This window comes from Microcebus murinus, chromosome 9 (assembly GCF_040939455.1).
Source record: "Microcebus murinus isolate Inina chromosome 9, M.murinus_Inina_mat1.0, whole genome shotgun sequence".
NCBI lineage: Eukaryota > Metazoa > Chordata > Mammalia > Primates > Cheirogaleidae > Microcebus > Microcebus murinus.
Window position 1 is genome coordinate 90,537,025 of NC_134112.1, and position 23,156 is coordinate 90,560,180.

Sequence of the window (23,156 nt, forward strand, 5' to 3'; positions counted from 1 at the left end):
AAACGGGTTAGTATCATGCGGATGTGGGTTTTCCATGAGTGGAGGGGGGGGGTCTCTGGTGCCTGAGGTGCCAAGTAATAGATGGGGGTTTCCCTTATCACCGCCCCCGCTGAGCCCACCCCCACCGCTGGCTCAGCTCCTCTTGGGTGTTGAGGCCTGCCCTGTACAGCCTTGGCTTTGCTTTTTAAGTTTATTCGAAAGGTATCTAGAGCAATAGCGCTTTAAAGAAAACAAAACAAAACAATTCACCAGGTTTTATCTGCTTAAAAGAGTGTGGCCCCTCAACTGCTTATACCTGTTTCATCCATGTATTTATTTAGTTAGTTTTAGAGACAGGGTCTCAGTCTGTCTTGCCAACTCAGGACACGGGGAAGCAGGGGGTGGGGGTGGGGGTTGGGGGTTGGGGGGGGTTAAGACTTGTTTCTAAGACAAAGCTCTAAAATTACTGTCAGTGAAACTTAAAAGACAATTTGCATATAAGGGAGGTGATTGGTCACCTGAAAAGTGAGGAGAGAGAGAGATCTTGTAAATGTTTGAAGACATTTGGGGAACTCCCAGCCAATCAGGTTTCTTGGGCCTCAGCCCCAGAGAGGCCAAGGTGGACCTCAGGGATCTGTATTACTTTTTATTTTTGAGACAGAGTCTCGCTTTGTTGCCCAGACTAGAGTGAGTGCCGTGGTGTCAGCCTAGCTCACAGCAACCTCAATCTCCTGGGCTCAAGCGATCCTACTGCTTCAGCCTCAGGCGTGAGCCACCAGCCGGCTGGGATCTGCATTTCAAACTAGTGTCCCAGATGAATCTGATGCAGGTGGCCAGTCACCCTTAAGGAACACTGGGTCCTCCCCTAGAAATATGGCCAGAAGGTGAGGGATACAGGTAAGAAAGTTGGAATCTGTCTGAAGAAAGGTAGGGAGCATAGGAAGGGGGTGCCCCATGTGCACTGCTGGTGAGAATACAAAATCGTGCAGCCACTGTGGGAAACAGTTGATGGTTTCTCAAAAATTTACGTGTAGAAATTACCATATGACTCAGCAGTTTCACTCCTAGGTATATACCCAAAGAAACTGAAAATAGGTAGTCAAAATGAATATATGTACTTGCAGGTTTATAGCAGCCCTAGTCACAATGGTCAAAAGGTGGAAACAACCTGAATGTCCATCCACAACATGGATGAACCTTGAAAACGTTATACTAAATGGAAGAAGCCAAACACAAATGGTGACATATTGTGATTCCATTTACATAAAATGTCCAGAATAGGGAAATCCATAGAGATAGCAAGTGGACTGGTGGTTGCCAGGGCTGGGGGGAGGAGGGTATAGGAGTAACTGCTTGATGGATATGTGTTTCCTTTTTTTTTTTTTTTTTTTTTTTTGAGACAGAGTTTCCCTTTGTTGCCCAGGCTAGAGTGAGTGCCATGGCGTCAGCCTAGCTCACAGCAACCTCAAACTCCTGGGCTCAAGCAATCCTGCTGCCTCAGCCTCCCGAGTAGCTGGGACTACAGGCATGTGCCACCATGCCTGGCTAATTTTTTGTATATATATTAGTTGGCCAATTAATTTATTTTCTATTTATAGTAGAGATGAGGTCTTGCTCTTGCTCAGGCTGGTTTCGAACTCCTGACCTCGAGCAATCCGCCCGCCTCGGCCTCCCAGAGTGCTAGGATTACAGGAGTGAGCCACCGCGCCTGGCCGATATGTGTTTCCTTAGGGTAATGAAAATGTTTTAGAACTTGAGAGTGGTGGTGATTGTACAACACTGTGAATATACCCCTAAACTGTTCTTTTAAACATGATTAATTTTATGTTATGAGAATTTCCACTAGAAGAAGGGAAAAAAAGAAACAGTGGAGGGTGCCAAGGGTCAAGGAGTTGGCAGGATTATGTGGCACTGCCTAGAGGAAGCAGACATAGATCTGGAGGGCAGAGGAACGAACACACCCTCTCGTAAAACTGGGAAGGAGTGCCCGATGTCCCCACCCCTCCTGGGGAATTGCTCCTCTTACTCTGGGACCCCTTTGTTCCGATTTCCTACTCACTGAGCAGCCTAGGGATTGTTACTGAGATCACCCGGGGACGGAAATGGCTGTGACTTTGGCTTTGTGATGCATACAGGTCTCCACTGAGCCCGCAGCCTGCGGTAGAGAGTACCACTTACAGTATTGTCCGAGAATTGTTGATTTGTTCAGCAAATATTTAAGTGCCGCCTCTGTGCTGGTTTTAGGTTCTGGGAATTGAGCATTTCAATGCGATGCCCTCAGGAGACTTACCTTCCGGTGATTTGCAAGCCGGATGAAGTCAGCATAGTGAAGGTCAAATAGAATTGCCCAATAAATGGCAGCCATTATATCACTATTCTCACTCCGAGCGATAAGACATTTTTGTGACATTTCTGAGAATTCATTCTTCCTCTGTCTCCTCCCTCGGATTAGCTGCCTGTACCTCTTACCCAGTTGTACCCGCTCCCACTCCTGTCGTCAAAACTGCAAGGGGGTCTCGGCCTAGGTCCACTTACAAAGATGCAATTATTACTAAAAAAAAAAAAAAAAAAAAACAAAGATGCAATTATTGAGACAAGGATTGCCAAGGAAGAAAGGAATTTTTTTTTTTTTTTTTTTTGAGACAGAGTCTCACTTTGTTGCCTAGGCTAGAGTGAGTGCCGTGGCGTCAGCCTAGCTCACAGCAACCTCAGACTCCTGGGCTCAAGCGATCCTTCTGTCTCAGCCTCCCAAGTAGCTGGGACTACAGGCATGCGCCACCATGCCCGGCTAATTTTTTCTATATATATTAGTTGGCCAATTAGTTTCTTTCTATTTATAGTAGAGACGGGGTCTCGCTCTTGCTCAGGCTGGTTTTGAACTCCCGACCTCGAGCAATCCGCCCGCCTCGGCCTCCCAGAGAGCTAGGATTACAGGCGTGAGCCACCGCGCCCGGCCAGAAAGGAATTTTTAATAGTAAGATTTCTAGGCCTGGCAAGGTGGCTCACGCCTGTAATCCTAGCACTCTGGGAGGCTGAGGCAGGAGGATAGCTCAAGGTCAGGAGTTTGAGACCAGCCTGAGCAAGACCCCGTCTCTACTAAAAAAATAGAAAGAAATTAGCTGGACAACTAAAATTAGCCGGGCATGGTAGCCCATGCCTGTAGTCCCAGCTACTCAGGAGGCTGAGGCGGGAGGATGACTTGAGCCCAGGAGTTTGAGGTTGCTGTGAGCTAGACTGACGCCATGGCTCTCTATCCTGGGCAACAGAGACTCTGTCTCAAAAAAAAAAAGAGAGAGGGGTGAGGAGAATTACATAATTGTTTTGGGATAATTATCCTTGGCTACGGGGATAGAGAACAAGGTTGGTGCCAGTCCAAGGTTGGACAGGCAGTTGCTATGCAGATGTCCTCACAAAGTATTTTTTTGTGTAAGGCTGCAATGGCCTTTGTGCAAGTTTGTGGCTTCTGCAGAGTCTTTGCGATAGTTCTTGTTATTGGGCATTTGTGCGTGAGATCCCTCCCTTCATGGCCTTTAACTAAACATGTGACTCCATCTTGATTCCGGCAACTTTCATGCAGTCATCTGTGAATGTTCACCAGGCTGTAGACTCACGCTCTGTGTGTTTATTTTTCTGTATGTATTTTACGTCAAGCAAAAATGAAAATGAAGATGGGGCGAGTTTGCTTAGACATTTGTACAAAGATGCTTTTTTCAATACTCTTTTATGATATTAAAAATTAGAAACAGCCTGCAAACATACACAGTAAAAGATTGGTCAGGTACCTTTTAGTATACCCATAAAACAGAATATTATACAATCATTAGGAGTGTTGAAAAGATGTATATTTATTCACTTAGAGGTATTAAGTAAACAACATAATGTGAAATAAGTTAGGAAAGAAAGTATATTCCAAAATATTAAAAGTGATCATTTCTGGGCAATATAAAAATATGCAGAATATTAATAAAGTTTGCTAATCGGAGGAGCTTGTTAGATACACATTCCTGAGCCCCTACACTCAGAGACTCATTCAGCGTCCCCCTAAGCCCCAGCCACACACATCTATCCAGGCTAATTTCTATGAATAGTGTGGTCCCTACCATTCTAGGGGGCCTTTGAGAATCAGATATAGAGTAAGGCTCCTCTTTCCTGAAAAGTAAATGGACACACCAAATCTCAGATGCAATTCGGGAGTGGTTCACAACTCCAGCCAAGCGGTAGTTACCCCTAATGCAGAAGAAGTCTGTTCCTTCTCCTTTTCCTCTTGTTCCCATTTTTCCTCAGAAGACCCCTTTGCTCCCAACTCCCTAAAGGCTGAGACCCTCTGCCAGGCAGCACAGGCCCCTTGGCGGTCGCCAGGTCACTGCACAGCCCTTTTGTGTCTCTGTCACGGCCACGGACGGCGTCCAGAGGGCCTGTACGGTGGCGTCTGCAGGCAGGGGGCTGCCGGGGTGGCCCTGAGGCTGTCTCTGAGGACTTGCCTGTGCTGTGCACAGGACTCCTCCCTTCTCCGCGCTGCGGGCCACCCCTCAGGTGGTCCTGAGGTGTGGCCTTCTCCTGCGCCCTCCCTGCTTCTGGTGCAGAGGATGCCAGCTGCTTCTCTGGCTGCAGGAGTCTGATGAAGCTGCCCCAGCGTGTTGACCCTCCCTGGCACTGAGCCTGCACAGGCACTATTTCGCGTGCGCGGGCCCGGGTTCCTGGAGCGAGATGAGAATACTTCACATAGTGTACATGGCAACGGGGCCAAAGTGCTGGCCTATGTGTTGTGAGGTGGGCCTGGGCAGTGTCAGAAACTTTAGGACCCCAAGAACCTCTTTAACAGATCTAAGGAGACTTTTTCTTTTTGTGTGTACACCTCTAAAAGCCATGGACTTAGGCAACGGACGGTTCCATGGCTTCTTTTTATTTATTTATTTATTTTGAGACAGGGTCTCACTGTCTCCCGAGTGCAGTAGAGTGGTCACAGCTCACTGCAGCCTTGAACTTGGGAACTGCTCCAGTGACCCTCCCACCTCAGCCTCCTGAGTAGCTGGGACCACAGGCGCAGGCCAAGCCTGGCTCAGCTCTGGCTTGTAAGAGGGAAAAGGCACTGGAGAAGAGTCAGGTCCACTGGGGAAGAGAGCAGTCCGTGGCCTCAGCCACCAGGTGGCATCACTGACCATTCTGGAAGAGCAGCTGGTCCGTCCGGGAAGCCACATCCCCTAATGCTCCCCTTGCTCCCTGGCCTCTGCCCCAGGGGAAGGGCCCATCTGTCCACCAAGGGGATCGCTCTGGACCTGGGGCACCGGCATCTGCATGTGTCCCCAGGTTTCCCAGCCTCCCTCCCGGCTCACGTCCCACGCCTGTCCCCAGTCCTGCCCAGAGGAGAGCCTCGTTCTGATCCTGGCTCCAGAGCCGAGCCGCCGGACAGGATGAACAGGACAGAGCAGTGCAGGGGAGATTTTTCCTAGCCCTGGCATAATAAAAAGAAAACCCAAACGCTTTTCTTATTTTTAATATCTAAGATTAAAAAAACCCCAATCCCCAAACCTAAACAATCCGTGTGCGTGTCGGCGCAGGCCTGCTCTCAGGCTCCCTTTCCATGGCGTCCGCTGGGCGGCTCTCAGGCCCCGGTCCGGGGAGAGCTCGGCGGTGGCAGGAAACGTCCTGGTCGCTCACCCAGCACTGGGACAGCCAGGGACCCAGCCTTTCAGAAAGGCCACCAGGAACTGTTTTTAAAGCATGTGGTCGCACTAGGAGGAAGTTGTCCCTTGAGGCTGAGCTGAGGGTTATTTCTTGTGGAGAAACTTCATTTTATTGCCTACAAAAAAGAAAATGAGAGATTTCTCTGGGCAGACAAAGAAGGGTGAGTTAAATCTTGCTCTTTTCACCCCAGATGTGGTGTGGGTAACTTGGCCCCACATGCCACCCCCGGGAGTCTCATCCCTTGCTCTGGAGAAGTTGAGGGGGCTCGTCCTTTCCCGAGTAGCCCCCCTCAGGGCTCCACAGGGCTCTTCCTCAGACTTGAGGGAGTTTGGAAGGAAGAGTGTCAGAGCTGTGGAGGGCTGGTGCCTGCTGTGGTAATAAAGGAAGCACTGAACGTGGCACATCCCGAAGGAGCCAGGTGAGGAGAAAGGTCCTCCTCCAAGAAGCTCTCCCAGCATGCACCAGGCACGGACTGGCGCCTGCTGGCCCCGGTGTGGGTCCCTTGGGCCTCCTCTTTTGCTGTCTTCTTCATCCTCTCTTTTCTTTTTTTTTTTTTTGAGACAGAGTCTCGCTTTGTTGCCCAGGCTAGAGTGAGTGCCGTGGCGTCAGCCTAGCTCACAGCAACCTCAAACTCCTGGGCTCGAGTGATCCTTCTGCCTCAGCCTCCCGGGTAGCTGGGACTACAGGCATGCGCCACCATGCCCGGCTAATTTTATATATATATATCAGTTGGCCAATTAATTTCTTTCTATTTATAGTAGAGACGGGGTCTCGCTCTTGCTCAGGCTGGTTTTGAACTCCTGACCTTGAGCAATCCGCCCGCCTCGGCCTCCCAAGAGCTAGGATTATAGGCGTGAGCCACAGCGCCCGGCCCATCCTCCCTTTTCTAGTACTAGCCTTTTTACTCACAAAACCGCAGTCCTTATAATCCTTCCACCTCTCTTTGCCAGGGGCATCTGCAGGCGGGGCACGTCTTTACTGCCGGACACGCCTGTCTGGCTCCAGCCAAGCTCCCGACATGCAGTTCCCCAGGGGATTTGAGAGTGGAGGAGAGGATGGAGAAAGAAGACAGCTCTGGGGCCCCGGAAAGGGGCGGGGGGAGTTGTTTCCTTGTTTCCACTTTGGGGTCAGATTAGAACAGGAGGTTAAAATGCCAGTTTCGCCTGCCCGGTGCAGGCTGCAGAGCTGTGTCATGGAGGGCCCTGGCTCCAGTGGAGGGAACTGGCCAAGATGCCACCGCAGACAGTTGGGAGGAACAAGGGCTGGTGATGGGGACAGAGACCTCTGGGCCTTACCTAGTCCCTTCAGGAACTTATTGACACCGCTGTGCTCTCCACTGGGGAGTGTTTCCAGATACTCTTGGGCTCGGACCTCAAATAGACCTGTCGGCAAGAGAGATCCCAGCCATTTCAGTTCCTGGTTTTTGCACTTCTAAACACACCTATTTCCTAACCACCACAGAAAAGAGACCTTGCTTCTGAGACGAAGCTGCTCCTATAAACATGCTGTGAATCATCAGGTTTGTAAGAGTTTTTATTACTCTTATAATTGCCCAACCTTGTGCAATAACTGTCTTTGGAAAGCTATAAAGCCACCTTATACATTACATCCTATTTTTATTCAAAAAACACCTTCTAAGCTTCTACACTGTGCCAGGCATGTGGTTTTATTTATTTTTATTTTTATTTTTTTGAGACAGAGTCTCACTTTATTGCCCAGGCTAGAGTGAGTGCCGTGGCGTCAGCCTAGCTCACAGCAACCTCAAAGTCTGGGGCTCAAGCAATCCTTCTGCCTCAGCCTCCTGAGTAGCTGGGACTACAGGCGTGCTCCACCATGCCCGGCTAATTTTTTTATATATATATATTAGTTGGCCAATTAATTTCTTTCTATTTATAGTAGAGACGGGGTCTCGCTCTTGCTCAGGCTGGTTTTGAACTCCTGACCTCGAGCAATCCGCCTGCCTAGGCCTCCCAGAGTGCTAGGATTACAGGCGTGAGCCACAGCGCCCGGCCAGGCATGTGGTTTTAAAGATGAACCTGGCTGCCATAGCAGTGGCTCACGCCTGTAACCCTATCACTTGGGAGGCTGAGGTGGGGGGATAGCTTGAGGCTAGAAGTTTAAGACCAGCCTGAACAACATGGGAAGACCCCATCTCTGCAAAAAACAAAAAAATTAGCTGGGTGTGGCGATGCTCAGGTGACAGAGTAAGAGCCTGTGTCAAAAACAAAAACAAAAAAAACAGAAAAGATGAATCAGGTGGTCCTGGACCTCAGGAGTTGTGGTAGTCCCATTTCCTTACATCCTCCCATAAGAGGACTATGGACAAATGGCTTGGTTTCCTGGGAGCCCACCTGTGAAGTGAGGACGCTGGACAAGCCACCTCACAAGCCCCTCCACCTCTCACCCCTGGGGTCTGAGCTTTAGGCACTGTCTTTGCTTCTGACTGATCTTCCATGTAGAGGGTTCCTCGCAGATTATTAGTTTTTTTAGAGATAGGGTCTTACTCTATCACCCAGGCTGGAGTGCAGTGGCAATCATAGCTCACTGTGGCCCTGAACTCCTGGGCTCAAGTGATCCTCCTGCCTCAGATTCCTTGAGTGCCAGGATTTTTTTTTTTTTTTGAGACAGAGTCTCACTTTGTTGCCCAGGCTACAGTGAGTGCCGTGGTGTCAGCCTAGCCCACAGCAACCTCAAACTCCTGGGCTCAAGCAATCCTTCTGCCTCAGCCTCCCAAGTAGCTGGGACTACAGGCATGCACCACCATGCCCGGTTAATTTTTTGTATATATATATATATTAGTTGGCCAATTAATCTCTCTCTATTTATAGTAGAGACGGGGTCTCACTCAGGCTGATTTCAAACTCCTGACCTCCGCCCGCTTCGGCCTCCCAGAGTGCTAGGACTACAGGCGTGAGCCACTGCGCCCGGCCGAGTGCCAGGATTATAGGTGTGAGCCAACTGTGTCCAGCCTCCTACCCAGGTTTAAGTCCCATCTGTAGCTGCCTTTGCCAACATTCTAGATTCTGGATTCCCAAAAGGGCTTAAGATGATGTAAGAAAGAGACGAATGATTTCTCTCATTTCTTACTCCTCTCCCTTATCCACCCCTATTAATATGATGGAACCCAGGCAGGCAGGGACAGGGAGAGGTAGACAAGAACTCAGAGACCAGTGAAGGAGGGGTGAGAATGGGTGGTCTGCAGCGGTGCAATGAAGTGCAAGCTCCGTGGTCCTGCTATCCCCTCCACACCAGGCCAGCTGGGGCAGGTGCTCACATAGGCGGAGGGTGCTGGACCATTCTCTCCTCCTACTTTTCCCGGCCCCAGCCCACCCCTGCCCTCTCCTTCCACTCCCTGGGGAGAGGGGGCCACCCCAAGGAAAAGAAGCACTAACAGAGAGAGGAGGGGGAGGGTGTTCTTGGGAGTTTTGTCAAGTTGGAAAGAAGGGAATAGAAGGAGCCATTGCCAGACACAGGACTGTGGTTCTGGGAGAGCCCAGCAGAGGGACACAGAGGCAGGGGAGGGGCTGTGGCACAGCCACAAGCTCTCGGGGACAGGGGTGGGGGTGGGACTGCATACTGCTCCCGTCCTGCCTTAGCCCTGAGACCTTTCTCCCAGCTCCTCAGCGTCTGGAGTCTGGGCATCTCCAGCCGGCTCGGCCCAACATGGAAGACGCCCCTAACCCTTGGCATCCTGATGGCGCAGCTCCCGCTCCTGGATGAAGCCCCGAAACATCTGGGTCTCCATGAAGACCTCCAGGAAGCGGCGGAGGCTCTTGGAGGAGACAGCTTTGCGGAAGGCCTCTCGCTGCAGGGTCCTCTCCTCGCGCTCGCCCGACGTCAGGAACAAGGAGTAGTGGCCCACGGTCTCCACGAAGAAGCGGACAAAGGCTTCAGACACCACCTCGTTCAAGGGGCTGGACTCGGGGCCTGGGCAAGGGGGAGAAAGGCCAGGTGGGGTGAGGGCAGCGGGCTGGGCCAGAGTCCCTGAGACAAGGAATCAAAGTACAGTAACTGCCAGTTCCCTTGACAGGAACTGCAATTGTCCCACAAAAAGGTTACCCTAAATTTTATTTTTTACCTTTTTTTTTTTTTAGACAGAGTCTCACTTTGTTGCCTAGGCTAGAGTGAGTGCCATGGCGTCAGCCTAGCTCACAGCAACCTCATTCTCCTCAGCTCAAGTGATCCTACTGCCTCAGCCTCCCAAATAGGTGGGACTACAGGTATGTGCCACCATGCCCGGCTAATTTTTTATATATATATATATATATTAGTTGGCCAATTAATTTCTTTCTATTTATAGTAGAGACGAGGTCTCGTTCTTGCTCAGGCTGGTTTTGAACTCCTGACCTCGAGTAATCTGCCTGCCTCGGCCTCCCAGAGTGCTAGGATTACAGGCATGAGCCACCATGCCTGGCCTATTTTTACTTTTTTTATTAAACATTTTTTTCATTAAAAAAAATTTTTTTTTGGCCACAAGAAAATTCAGGAGAAAACCTAAGTTATTAAGTCATTTCTTCCCCTCTTTTTCCCCCACAGCCATCAGTCAGGGGTGATAGATCTTTCCCTACTTTACAAGATATTTTAGGGCCTAAATGGGAGAGGTAGGAGAGTTTTTCCCACAATTCATTGTTAGGGTAAAGTCCCCACGAGGAGGCTGAGCTCCCAGGTTCTCTCCTTGTGTCTCCCTTGACCATTTTCCCGATTAGCACAGGGTTGAGAGGAAGGGAAGCCACTGTCCACTTGATCCCTGACCCTAATGGTGGAAGGGGAGGGTCTGGGACGTGGCCCAGCACTCACTGTGCTTGCAGTCAGGGGACCCTTCCTCCTGGTCACAAGCCAGGTCGTTCCTCTGTTCCAGAATGTGTTCCAGCGCTACCTGCAGCTTGCGGGGCAGGATGGAATCCTCGTCTTCCATCTGTAAAGCAGAGGCAGCAGGTGGGCCATCGCCCAGTGCTGCTGGGGACGGTGGCTGCGTCCTGGCCGGCAGGACACACTGGGTACGACGCACGGCAGGCCTGGCTCAGTTCTCAGTTTCGTGGAAGGAACACAACTTAGAGCCAGAGGGCTGAGCGTTGAATCTTGATTCCACTTTTTACAAGCTGTGTGAGCCTCAGTTGCCCCATTTGTAAAAGCTCCCAATCAATATCTACCTTCTTGTGAAGATTAAATGCAATACAATTACTTCTTGAAATGCTTGGCACTAATGGGGCTACTCAGTAGATGTTTTCACTGCCCCCACCCTGTAGGGTGGCTAGTGCTAACCAGGGGGCCTGGCCAGGGCAGGGGACTGGCGTGATCCAAGGCTGGCTTTATGATCTGGGCCTTAGAGCAGGCGCATCTTGGGGAAGGGCCTACCCTGTAGGCCTTTGGAAAGCGGAAGAAATGATACAAAACAGCGTTAACGCTGCTGAACTTTCCAGCTATGTGGCAACTCCCAAGTTTAGAAGCAATCCATCGGAATGCCCAGAAAACCTTTCTGTAATTATTCTTTGCAAGATCTGATAGGAGTTAGACCTCTCTGGCAAATGATAAAAAAAGAAAACACATGTGTATTAGTTTCTCTGCTAATGAAAGTAATTTATGATCAGTATAGAAAACACATGAAAGTATTAAAACAATTTAAAGGCACGCCTAATCTGTTTTCTTGTCAGCCTACCTCCCCAAAACAACCAGCTTTGATGTTTTGGTGGGTTTTCTTTTCAATCTCTTTAAGATGCACATATATATATATATTTCTTTCTCCTTTTCTCTTCTTAAAATAAGATCAGCAAAATAATGTATACAATTTGATTTCCTGACTTAATATTATATCACGAACTTTGTCATCAAATATCCTTTAAAAGCATGTTGAAAAAGACAAGCGCTCATAGTCATAAGCTGTACAAAGATTCTTGTTCTAATTGTTAGTTAGGGACCATTTTATGTCAGAACATGTGGAAATCACTCTTTGCCACGGCCCTTCCTCTTTGCCCCCTGCCTCTGTCTTGTCCTCCATCCAGCCCTGGCTTGGGGACACATGGCTCAACCAGCCTGTTTTGCAAGGCCAGGCCTAGCAGGAGCCTTTCCAGAACTGCACAGCTGAGCCCAGGACAAGGAAGAGGGAAGGAGGGAGGGAGCAGAGGGTTGGAACTGTCTTCACTCACCTGTCTGAGGAAGCGACTGTTGACCAGGTCGACCACAAGGACCTACAAGATGAGAGGAAAAGGGACTATTGTTGTCACCAGGGCTTCTAGGATACAGATGGACTCTTGGCTTTCCTCCTTCTTGGTACCAGAGAGGCAGCTGGGGTGGGGGTGAGGGGCACTGGTGCTTCCTGACATTGCCACCATAGTAGCCACAGATGGTGAAGGGCGTGGGGGGAGGAGCTTTCCTGCGCTGCATGCTCTCAACAATGAAGCCCTGAAGCCGCAGGCTGGGCTCCCTGCCCTGCTCAGACTGGCTAAGGCAGAGCTTCTGAGAATGTTTTTCGGAGAGTGGGTTACTCAGGTGGGCAAAAGACGCCAGAGGCCCCCCTTGTTCCCACCCTATGTCTTCTCCTTCCTCTTTCCCCAAGCTGCCCACTTAACCTTGCCACTTCTCTCCAAGGCACAGGAGAAGAGTCAGGCTGCAGGCCGTGGCTTTCACCAGTTAAGGCCTTCAGGAAAAGGGACCTTCCTTCCTGCCCCAGAGTGGGGCTGAGACCCAGGGCCAGGACCAGGGCGGGCAAGTGAGGTGTCTGGGGTGTAAAATTGAAGGAGACACTGCTCAGACCTCAGCCAAGGCCATTGGCTATGACAGAGAAAGAGCCAGGGGCCTGGCTGGCCACCACAAGAACAGCTGTTAATGGGGGCTCTACCATATCCCAGAGTCCACCCAGGAGCCGAGGGAGGGTTTTCCTTCCTTCTGGCTCACACCCTCTGGGGCTGAGCGGAGCCATCTGCAGGAGCACAGGCACCCAGACGTTCCTCACCGCCCACAAGACCTGAGGCTGGGTTCAATATTGAATGGGGTGTTAGGACTCTCTGGGAAGTTAGAGGAGTAGCACCTAGAGACCCCGGAGAACTGCAGGACAGACAAACAGACATTCCTTCCAGTGCTTCAGGGCCCAAGTGGGACAATTTAGTCCCCTAAGGCTCCTTCTCTGACTGCTGGAAGTGGCCAGTACATGGGGCATTAACTGTTTAGAAGAAGGGGCTAGGCCAGGCACGGTGGCTCACGGCTGTAATCCTAGCATTCTGGGAGGCTGAGGTGGGTGGATCGCTCAAGGTCAGGAGTTCAAAACCAGCCTGAGCAACAGTGAGATCCTATCTCTACTAAAAATAGAAAGAACTTAGTCAGACAAAAAAAAAAAAAAAAAAAAATATATATATATATATAAAATTATCCGGGCATGGTGGCGCATGCCTGTAGTCCCAGCTACTTGGGAGGCTGAGGCAGGAGGATCACTTGAGCCCAGGAGTTTGAGGTTGCTGTGAGCTAGGCTGATGCCGCGGCACTCACTCTAGCCTGGGCAACAAAGTGAGATTCTGTCTCCAAAAAAAAAAAAGAAGGGGCTAGCAGCAAATAACTCCGGAAATGCCAGGTAAGACTTTCTCCACTTGGATGCTAAACTGAAAACCCAGAATTTGATAAGTAAAACATTTTAAGCTGGGTGCAATGGCTCGTGTGTGCAATCCCAGTACTTTGGGAGGCCCAGGGGGGAGGATGGCTTGAGGCCAAGAGTTTGGGACCAGCCTGGCCAACACAGAGAGACCTCATCTCTACAAAAAATAAGAAAAATTAGCAAGGCATGGTGGCGCATGCCTGCAGTCCTAGCTAATCTGGAGGCTGAGGCAGCAGGATCCCTTGAACACAGGAGGTCTGAGGATGCTGTGGGCTGTGATTGTGCTACTGCACTTTAACCTGGGGGACAGAGTGAGACCCTATCTCAAAACAAAAACATTTTGGTGTTTTTTTTAAGTGGTATGAAAAAGGACAGAGGACCGACTGGAGGAGCAGGGAGGTTGTGGGCAGGGAGGGACAGAAGAGAGGGCTATTTTTGACATCTGGCTAAGTTGTCCATTGCTGCCCTTCTCCATGGGCACTCATAGCAGGCATTGCATTTGGAAGAAAAACAGTGTTTGCAGTCACACAGGGTCGATAGAGGCAGACTCTGGGTAGGACCTGTGTCACACAAAGTCCCGGTGGCCCCTGCTCCCCTGACATCACGTGCTTGTGGGACCTTGGTCAGCCCCTCCCCTTGGCTCTCTGCACCCCCAGGAAGGGGGACGGGGACAGCTGGGAGCTCACCTCTTCCAGCGGCAGCTCCCTGAGCAGCGGCAGCGAGCTGGAGAGCAGCCCGATGAGGAAGGGGGTGGGCGAGCACACGATGTCAATCATGGCAGGCGGCAGCACCGGGATGTAGGTGTGCTGCCAGGTGAAGGGGTAGATGAGCGCCACTGTCGCGTGGCAGCACTTGGACAGGGTGCTGCAGCCAGGGAGAGAACAGGGAGAGGAGGTGGCTCAGTGAGGGTAGAGCACAGGGCCTTCTGAGGCTCCGGGGGTGGGCGGCTGCCATAGGAGAAGGTGCCAAGAAGAGAAGTGTCTGGACTCTTCCCAAAGGCAAGTAGGTTAGGAAAGGCGTCACACGTGGATCAGGCTGAACACGAGGCACTCAGAGTCTATGCGAGAGGCTCTGAGACACAGCTGCGGACGCTCATTCAGTGCCCTGCATAATTTTTCAATTGTGCTTTCACATATGAACTACTCTCGTGTAAGGTTTTGATTAAATCATCCATTTCCACCCTCTTCCCAAACAAAATAAAAACGCAAAAACGATTGAAGCCTATTTTCTCATGGATGCTCATGCTCTTACTGAAGGTGCTCTATATTTAATACCATAGCTCGAAAGCAAACTTTGTTCTGTTTCAAGCATTCTCTGAACCAAGCATGAATACGTGGATTTGACCTGGGAAAAGGAGAATAACTCTGCTGGTATCTACATGGCAGAAGTCAGCTCCAAATTAGTCCATTTTGTAAAAGTGAAACTATAATATATATTGTCCCTCCCCCAGAATGCTGGTCAAAGGATGATATGCTAGATGACTGAGGGCTAACCCTTTTAGGCCCCAAAACTTAAAAAAATAATAACATTGGGAGAAATACTGGGAGTCTCTTTTCAAGAATAACAGTCATAATGCAGCCTTTTATTGGCAAGCACTAAGCACTGTGATCTCTCCTTAGTGCTCTGTGCAGTGCCTGGATCCCTGCCCCGTCTTTTGACTGAATGAGTGGATTATGCAGGGTTTATCAGTTTGATTATCAGTTCTATTACGCCACAAGACTGTGGTGAATGGCAGAGGTGAGTGACAGCTGATTTTCTGTCTTCTTCCTCGCAATCATTTCTTATGCTGGTGAGCCTGCTATAGCAGCTTTTCTCTCTTCTCACTCTAATATGCTATTCCTAAAATGAGATGGCATTAGAAACCTTAGATGCTTGTTAGAAGTGTTTGTAATGTAAGAATAAAATAAAAGCGAGGGGCTGGGAGCGGTGGTTCAAGCCAGTAATCCCAGCACTTCAGGAGAACGAGATGGGTGGATCCCTTGAGGCCAGGAGTTCAAGACGAGCCTGGGCAACATAGTGAGACCCTGTCTCTACAAAAAATTTAAAAATAATAAAATAAAATTTAAAAAAGTGAGGGCCCAATGGCTTCTCTTTTTTTAAATATACATTAATATGTAAAGACCTTAGATCCCAGTGGGTTCTGCCATGACTATACTATGTCCTCTTCAGGGCAGGGGCCCTGTAACCAGCATTGCATTTGTTAGGAAGCCTTCTGAATGTCTGCCCATGTTCTCGGCTGTGCTCTGCTTAGATCGAGTTGCGGGGAAGCTGAGTTCTGGAGAGAGGAATGTTCCTTTACTGACACCCGTGATGTCAGGCCCCTATAATCTCACTGTCATGAAACTTTCCTGAGCTCATTAAACAAAATTTATTAGCTCTGGCTTACTTGAGGGGAAAAGAGGTAAATTAAAAGATATTGGCTGGCTGGGTGCAGTGGCTCACGCCTGTAATCCTAGCACTCTGGGAAGCCAAGGCAGGCGGTCGCTCAAGGTCAGGAGTTCGAAACCAGCCTGAGCAAGACCCCGTCTCTACCAAAAATAGAAAGAAATTAATTGGCCAACTAATATGTATAGAAAAAATTAGCCGGGCATGGCGGTGCATGCCTGTAGTCCCAGCTACTCGGGAGGCAGCAGGATTGCTTGAGCCCAGGAGATTGAGGTTGCTGTGAGCTAGGCTGATGCCACGGCACTCACTCTAGCCCGGGCAACAAAGCAAGACTCTGTCTCAAAAAATAAAATAAAATAAAATAAAAATTAAAAGATTTTGGCTAACAAGTGAAATAAGCCAGAGAGAAAAAGACAAATATTGCATGATTCCACTTATATGAAAGGTACCCGGAACTAAGCAAATTCATGGAAACCAGAAGTAGGATAGAAATTACCAAGGGTCAAGGGTGGAGAAGCTGGGAAGTTATTGCCTGCTAGCTACAGAGTTTCAGTTTGGGATTATGAAAAGGTTCTGGAATGGATAATGGTGATGGTTGCAAACACTGTGAACGTACTTAATGCCACTAGACTGTGCACTTGAAAATGGTTAAAATGTTATGTTACATTGTATACACTGTTACATTAGTATATTTATTATACAAATTTTATGTTATGTATATTTTACTACAATAAAAAAAGCAAAAACAAAACAAAACACCTAGCTTCCAGATGAGTTCCTCCTGAATCTAACACCCCATGAAACATCTTTAACCCTTTGCACTCGGATGTCGAGTGTGGATAATGTCGAGTGGATAATGAGAAAAAAGCAAGTGAGTGCAAAGGATTAAAATATATATTAGCTAATAGGGGAGGAAGTTCAAGAGATCTACCATACAACATGGTGATTATAGTTAATAACAATGTATTGTACTCTTGAAAATTGCTGAATGCCAGGCAGGGTGGCTCATGCCTATCATCCCAGCTACTCCAGAGACTGAGCTGGGAAGATCACTTGAGGCCAGGAGTTTGAGACTAGCCTAGGTCAGCAAGAGCTTATCTCAAAAAAAAAAAGAATTTGGTGGGAGTAGATTTTGTGTTCTCACCACAAAAAATGATAAGCATGTAAGGTAAGGCATATGTTAATTAGCTTAATCTAGCCATTCCACAAAGCATACTATTTCAAAACATCATGTTGTACATGATAAATATTAATACATACAATTTTTTAACTTTTTTTTTGTTTTTTGAGTGTGGACTTGCTATTGCCCAGACTGGTCTCCAACTCCTGAGCTCAAGTGATCCTCCTGCCTCAGCCTCCCCAGTAGCTGGGACTACAGGTATGAGCTACTGTGCCAGGCTTTTATATATAATTTTTATTTGATGATTACAAATAAATAAATTAAATGTACATATATATGTACACATTAGCCCTCTTTTCCACCCCTCCCCATTTAGGGGTCCCTGCACTAATAAAGACACTATTGAACTTGTTCGTTTATTGGCATAAGTCTCCTAACTTTCCTATTCTTCATCTTTGCAAATAATCATTCTCCCAACGCTTGCTAGAGTCATGAAATACCTCTCAGTAGCACAGCATCCACATAGCGCACTATTTGGCATTTGTCTTTTCTTTCAAATGATCATTCCAAAAATGCTACCCCCAGATTTCATTCTTATCACTACATTATCTTCTTTATTAGCTGAGCAAGACATTGAATTTGGAAGACACTAAGGAGACTGAATAATTAAGTTAGGGCTTATATTAAGGAGAGAAACATCACTAATTCAGCCAGAGCTTGGGGTGAAGTGACCTCTATGTCTTCCAAAGGCTCTAGATCTATATCTTCACTCAAAGCAGAGCAACTTTTCCTAAGGCACCACTTTCTCTCAGATATTCAAGAATGTTAATACTTCTAAGTGAATTCCTTACAATTTGTGTTTAATTTCCTTCATCTACAGACCACTGGATATATTGAATTCACTTTGTTATAATGTTTTGTTTGTTTGTTTCAGGACTAACTTATGTTCATATGGGGCCAGTCTACAAAGTTGGTCTGCTTATGTAGCATGGTAATGAAATCAGGGCTCAGAAAACTAGAACATTAACAGACAAACAAGGATAGCTGTAACTAGAGCAGGTTTTTCAGACTATAGTTTGCAGCCCATTAGTGGGTCCTGAAATCATGTTAGTGGGTTGTGATCAGCCTGAAAAGCAACTAGAATAGAAAATAAGTGTGCTGCTTTCCAGTTGTAAATATCTGTGTGCATGTGTGTGGAGTGTGCCAAGGGTCTGAATGTGAGCTCCAATAAAAAAAGTCTGAGCCAATTATTTGGACCAGAGAACTGGGAGGTGGAGAAGGTGGAGGGGTCATGGCCAAATTGGGATTTTGATGTTTCATGTTTTACTGGGATGTTGATTTCATTTCCAAGTGACTTGAGGGAGTCCCTTAAAAGAGACATTAAGAAGATCCCTGGGCTGGGCGCGGTGGCTCATGCCTATAATCCTGGCACTCTGGGAGGCCGAGGCGGGAGGATTGCTCGAGGTCAGGAGTTCGAAACCAGCCTGAGCAAGAGTGAGACCCCGTCTCTACTATAAATACAAAGAAATTAATTGGCCAACTGATATATATATAAAATTAGCCGGGCATGGTGGCACATGCCTGTAGTCCCAGCTACTCGGGAGGCTGAGGCAGTAGGATCGCTTGAGCCCAGGAGTTTGAGGTTGCTGTGAGCTAGACTGACGCCACGGCACTCACTCTAGCCTGGACAACAAAGCGAGACTCTGTCTCAAAAAAAAAAAAAAAAAAAAAAAAAGAAGATCCCTGATTGAAGCCTTCTGTCTGAAACCTGCCTCTTTTTATAGCACATTTGTTAAAGTTCCTAAATATGACTTGGAGAAAGAAGAGGCTCATGAGAAGATCCACAGTCTACTTTACCAGTCTTTGAAATGCTCACTTTTGTCAGTCCACTAAAGGAGAAGAGAAATGTAGTATCTGTGTTTAAGATTCATTTTACAATTCAGAGTTGTGGTTTAAGCACTTTTGACTCCAGGGAAGTTGTAGAATCACAGAAGTTTAATCCTGGAAGAGATCTTGGGGATTGAGTTCACTTTCTTTTGAATTTTATAGCTAAAGAAAGTGAGGCTACGCTCAGTTAAAGTAACCTGAGCTCTGGGTTGGCGAGAAGGGTCCTGGCCCCTGGAGGAGGCGGGAGGGCTACAGAGAGGGACGGAGGCACCAAGAGGCACAGTGAGGACAGCCTATGTGTTCTGTGCAGCCATTGCAATAGGAAAAGAAATCTGTTTAACTTTCTTCTCCCAACTCAAAGAAAAGGCCATCTAGAAGGAAGCAAAATGGGCTACTCTGTTCTCTCTGCTGCTAGATCCCTCTGTGACTCCTAGTTGGAGCCCTGTGCTGCCTGCAGTGACAGAGGACCCTGGGGGCTGGGATACCCCGAGGACCGGGTTCAGCTGCAGTGAGTGTGGATCACCTGGATGAGAAGGTGGTTGGAGCCAGGTCAGGAAGGGTGACGGGTAATCCTGGTGCTAGATGCAGAGGATGGGTGGATAAATGTGGCAGAAAGCAAGCTAAAGTTCACTCAGTGAACTGGATGTACTGTGCTAAAGCACAACTGTATTCAGGCTTGGGGGGCAAATGATGGCAACTCGGCTGGGTAACTGGGTAACCCTCTTTGGCCATGCAGTCTGTGCTGCCACTGTTGACTATGCCTTGCAACAAGTGTTGTTTTTAATAATCTGATCCCGCTGTTGCAGCTGGAACCAAACGATCCCACACCTGGTTTTCATGAACAGCTCGTTAGCTGGAGCCCATGGAGCACAGGGTGCCCAGAACAATCTGGCAACAGCAGGCAGTTATTTAAGGGGTGTCCCATTCCTCTTGCTCTCTAGCCCACATCAATATTCTAAAAACAATTCTGCCTGCGAAACACAAAAGGAAAGGCCAAGTTCTGCAAATAATACTGTTAGTGGCAGCTCTTCCTCCACAATAAGTGGTAGAGGAGAAAAGAAAGGATTACTTTGAGTGGAGCTTATGTGTTTTTCTCAGTCGCCGCTGCAAGTGCTAAGGAAATTTTATTCCCTGACTTGTGAAGGCCAGGGGAGCCCTCTTGGGGGTGGGCACAGCTAGGACTGGTGGTCCCTTAGGAATAGGCAGTGGGTCTGGGCATGCTAAGGAAAACTCTCAGAGTTTTTGAAGGAAGTCCCAGGAAGCTGGCTGGCATTACAGTGGGGGTGGAGGAGGGAAAGGCCAGCTCCCACAGCTGCGATCAATTGTACAGAAGTGGGGCAGGGAAGAGAAGGCCCCAGTGGGAGGTAGGTGGGTCACAGGTGAGAAGGGTCAGGTCCCGGAATGTTTCGCTATTAGGTGGTGGTTCCTGAGGGTTGGAGTATTATTCTGGAACGTTAGGAGACACTCATGAATGCTTGAGTTCTCCTGGAGAACATGCTTCAGTTCTGGTTGCTACCAAGCCTCTCTGCCATCCTTGGGATTCCTGTGCTCAGCAGGCTTCTGACTACCTGTGAACTAGTAAGAATCTAGCACAGGCCGGGCGCGGTGGCTCACGCCTGTAATCCTAGCACTCTGGGAGGCCCAGGCGGGCGGATTGCTTGAGGTCAGGAGTTAGAAACCAGCCTGAGCAAGAGCGAGACCCCGTCTCTGCTATAAATAGAAAGAAATTAATTGGCCAACTAATATATATAGAAAAAATCAGCTGAGCATGGTGGCGCATGGCTGTAGTCCAGCTACTCGGGAGGCTGAGGCAGCAGGATTGCTTGAGGCCAGAAGTTTGAGGTTGCTGTGAGCTAGGCTGATGCCACGGCACTCACTCTAGCCTGGGCAACAAAGTGAGACTCTGTCCCCAAAAAAAAAAACCCTAGCACAGAGCTGCCTCTGGGATGTGACTAGAGAAGTAAACGATGAGTTCCCCTAATTAGACAAACACCTCGGGAATTGGAAAGATGATTCAATCAATATCCTTTAGCATGCCAAGCAAAGTACCTGTCCTACTGGAGCATCACTCCCAGGAACATGAGTGAAAGGTAAACTCAGGTCTGGCCTGGGGCCTAGTGGAACCTACTGGGAGCTGGGTGTCACCATGCAGCAGCTGCCATGTTTCCATCACTGTCCTTGCAACCCTGAAGTAATCTGCCACAGAGTTAAAAAGAACATAGGCTAGGCCTTGAGAAAACTAGTTCAGGCCAGGTGTGGTGGCTCATGCCTGTAATCCCAGCACTTTGAGAGGCTGAGGCAGAAGAACTGCTTGAGCCCAGGCCTTCAAGGCTGCAGTGAGCTATTATGACACCACTGTACTTCAGCATGGGCAACAGAGTGAGATCCTGTCTCAAAAAAAAAAACAAAAAAACATTGATATGGGCCTTTTTTTTTTTTTTTAAAGAAAACTAGTTCTGTTACTTCCTGTGTGATTTGTGTGATGTCAGGTAAAGCCCTTAACTTTTTTTTTTTTTTTTTTGAGACAGAGTCTCGCTTTGTTGCCCAGGCTAGAGTGAGTGCCATGGCGTCAGCCTAGCTCACAGCAACCTCAAACTCCTGGGCTCAAGCGATCCTGCTGCCTCAGCCTCCCGAGTAGCTGGGATTACAGGCATGCGCCACCATACCCGGCTCATTTTTTCTATATATGTTAGTTGGCCAATTAATTTCTTTCTATTTATAGTAAAGACGGGGTCTCGCTCTTGCTCAGGCTGGTTTCAAACTCCTGACCTCGAGCAATCCTACCCGCCTTGGCCTCCCAGAGTGCTAGGATTACGGGCGTGAGCCACCTCGCCTGGCTGCCCTTAACTTCTTGAGGCCTCAGATTCTTTGCCTCTGAAATAAGTAAAGTAGACCAGATAATAATCTCTAATGTCCCTTTAGCTTTAATATCTGCAAACTACAAATCTAAAAGACAGAGCAAAGTCCAGGAATTGGAAACAGGAGCTTCCTGTGGAGGCCATAAAAAGAACCACTGGAAGGTAATTCTAGGTCCCCTCAGCAGACACAGGACAGAAGAATGATGGTGACATCTCACTCTGAGAAGCTAATAGAGGAATGTGTCTGAGCGGTTTAGAGTTGTAGCACTTAAGGCCAAGAGGGGAGAGTTCATAGAGGCCAAGCCAGCACAGGTTGGGGGGCTCTGACCCCAAGAGAAGAACTGGGATAAGCTTCCAGTCCCAGAATACAATAGCGATGGGTTTAGATTAGGAGACAGCAGTGTTTGTGGCTATGCTGGCTTCTAAAGATACCAAAATGGTATCTTCTTGGTGTTCACATGTGAAAATAGGTGGTTAATACTTAATGTGCAATCAGATTGTACTATTATACTATCAAAATTGTATTTTTCATGGGACTTTTCTGTATTAATCTCTGAGACTGCCAACCACCCTGAGGACTAGCCAGACCTCTGAATTATTAATAGTATTTTGGATGCTAGGGCAGCAAGGTGGCAGCTTCTGACATTCCAGGTGTGTAGGCCTTGGGCAAACTCTTCTCCTCAGAGAGGGCAAGCTCACAACCCAACCTTCTTCTGAGATGGTGAATGTTGGTGGGTGCAACCAGTTCTAGAGAGGATATGGGACTCTCATTTAAGCCAATGGAAATCGATAAAAAAATGAACCAAAAGGGCCAGGCATGGTGGCTCACACCTGTAATCCTAGCACTCTGGGAGGTCAAGGCAGGAGGATCGCTCAAGATCAGGAGTTTGAAACCAGCCTGAGCAAGAGCGAGACCCCATCTCTACTAAAAATAGAAAGAAATTAATTGGCCAACTAAAAATATATATAAAAAAAGTTAGCCAGGCATGGTGGCGGGCGCATGCCTGTAGTCCCAGCTACTCTGGAGGCTGAGGCAGGAGGATCCCCTAAGCCCAGGAGTTTGAGGTTGCTGTGAGCTAGGCTGACGCCATGGCACTCTAGCCCAGGCAACAAAGTGAGACTCTGTCTCAAAAAAGAAAACAACCAAAGGAAAAAACAAAAGGATGAAAATGCACAACTACATATGATCTTATTTGTGAGTTACCCATATGTCAAAGGCAAGGTTTGTCCAGTGTTTGTCAAGATTTGACCACTTACTCCTCCTCATCATTTGGTTTATGGTTCAATGCACTACAAAATGATAAAAAGTAAATTTCTTTTTCTTTTTCTTTTTTTTTAAGACAGAGTCTCACTCTGTTGCTCAGGCTGGAGTGCTGCGGCGTCAGCTCAACTCACAGCAACCTCAAACTCCTGGGCTCAAGCTATTCTCCTGCCTCAGCCTTCCAAGTACCTGGGACTACAGGCACATGCCACCATGCCTGGCTAATTTTTTCTATATATTTTTAGTTGGCCAATTAATTTCTTTCTAGTTTTTAGTAGAGACGGGGTCTTGCTCTCGCTCAGGCTGGTTTCAGCCTGATCTTGAGCGATCCTCCTGTCTTGGCCTCCCAGAGTGCTAAGATTACAGGCGTGAGCCACCGCACTCGGCCAAAAGTAAATT

General features: G+C 48.2%; 1 protein-coding gene across 3 annotated transcripts in view; it reads right to left on the minus strand.

The window, feature by feature from the left end:
* Positions 1-3,806: 3,806 nt before the first annotated feature.
* Positions 3,807-23,156, minus strand: part of DENND2A (DENN domain containing 2A) — a 107,585-nt gene continuing 88,235 nt past the window's right edge. For all 3 annotated transcript variants that reach the window (XM_012768017.2, XM_012768015.3, XM_076006662.1), the window contains 6 exons: positions 13,933-14,110; positions 11,808-11,849; positions 10,462-10,579; positions 9,346-9,591; positions 6,960-7,046; positions 3,807-5,779 (listed from right to left, as the gene is read on the minus strand). In XM_012768017.2, coding sequence (XP_012623471.2) covers positions 5,748-5,779; positions 6,960-7,046; positions 9,346-9,591; positions 10,462-10,579; positions 11,808-11,849; positions 13,933-14,110 — 703 coding nt within the window. In that variant the 3' untranslated portion in view covers positions 3,807-5,747. The remainder of the gene's footprint in view (positions 5,780-6,959; positions 7,047-9,345; positions 9,592-10,461; positions 10,580-11,807; positions 11,850-13,932; positions 14,111-23,156) is intronic.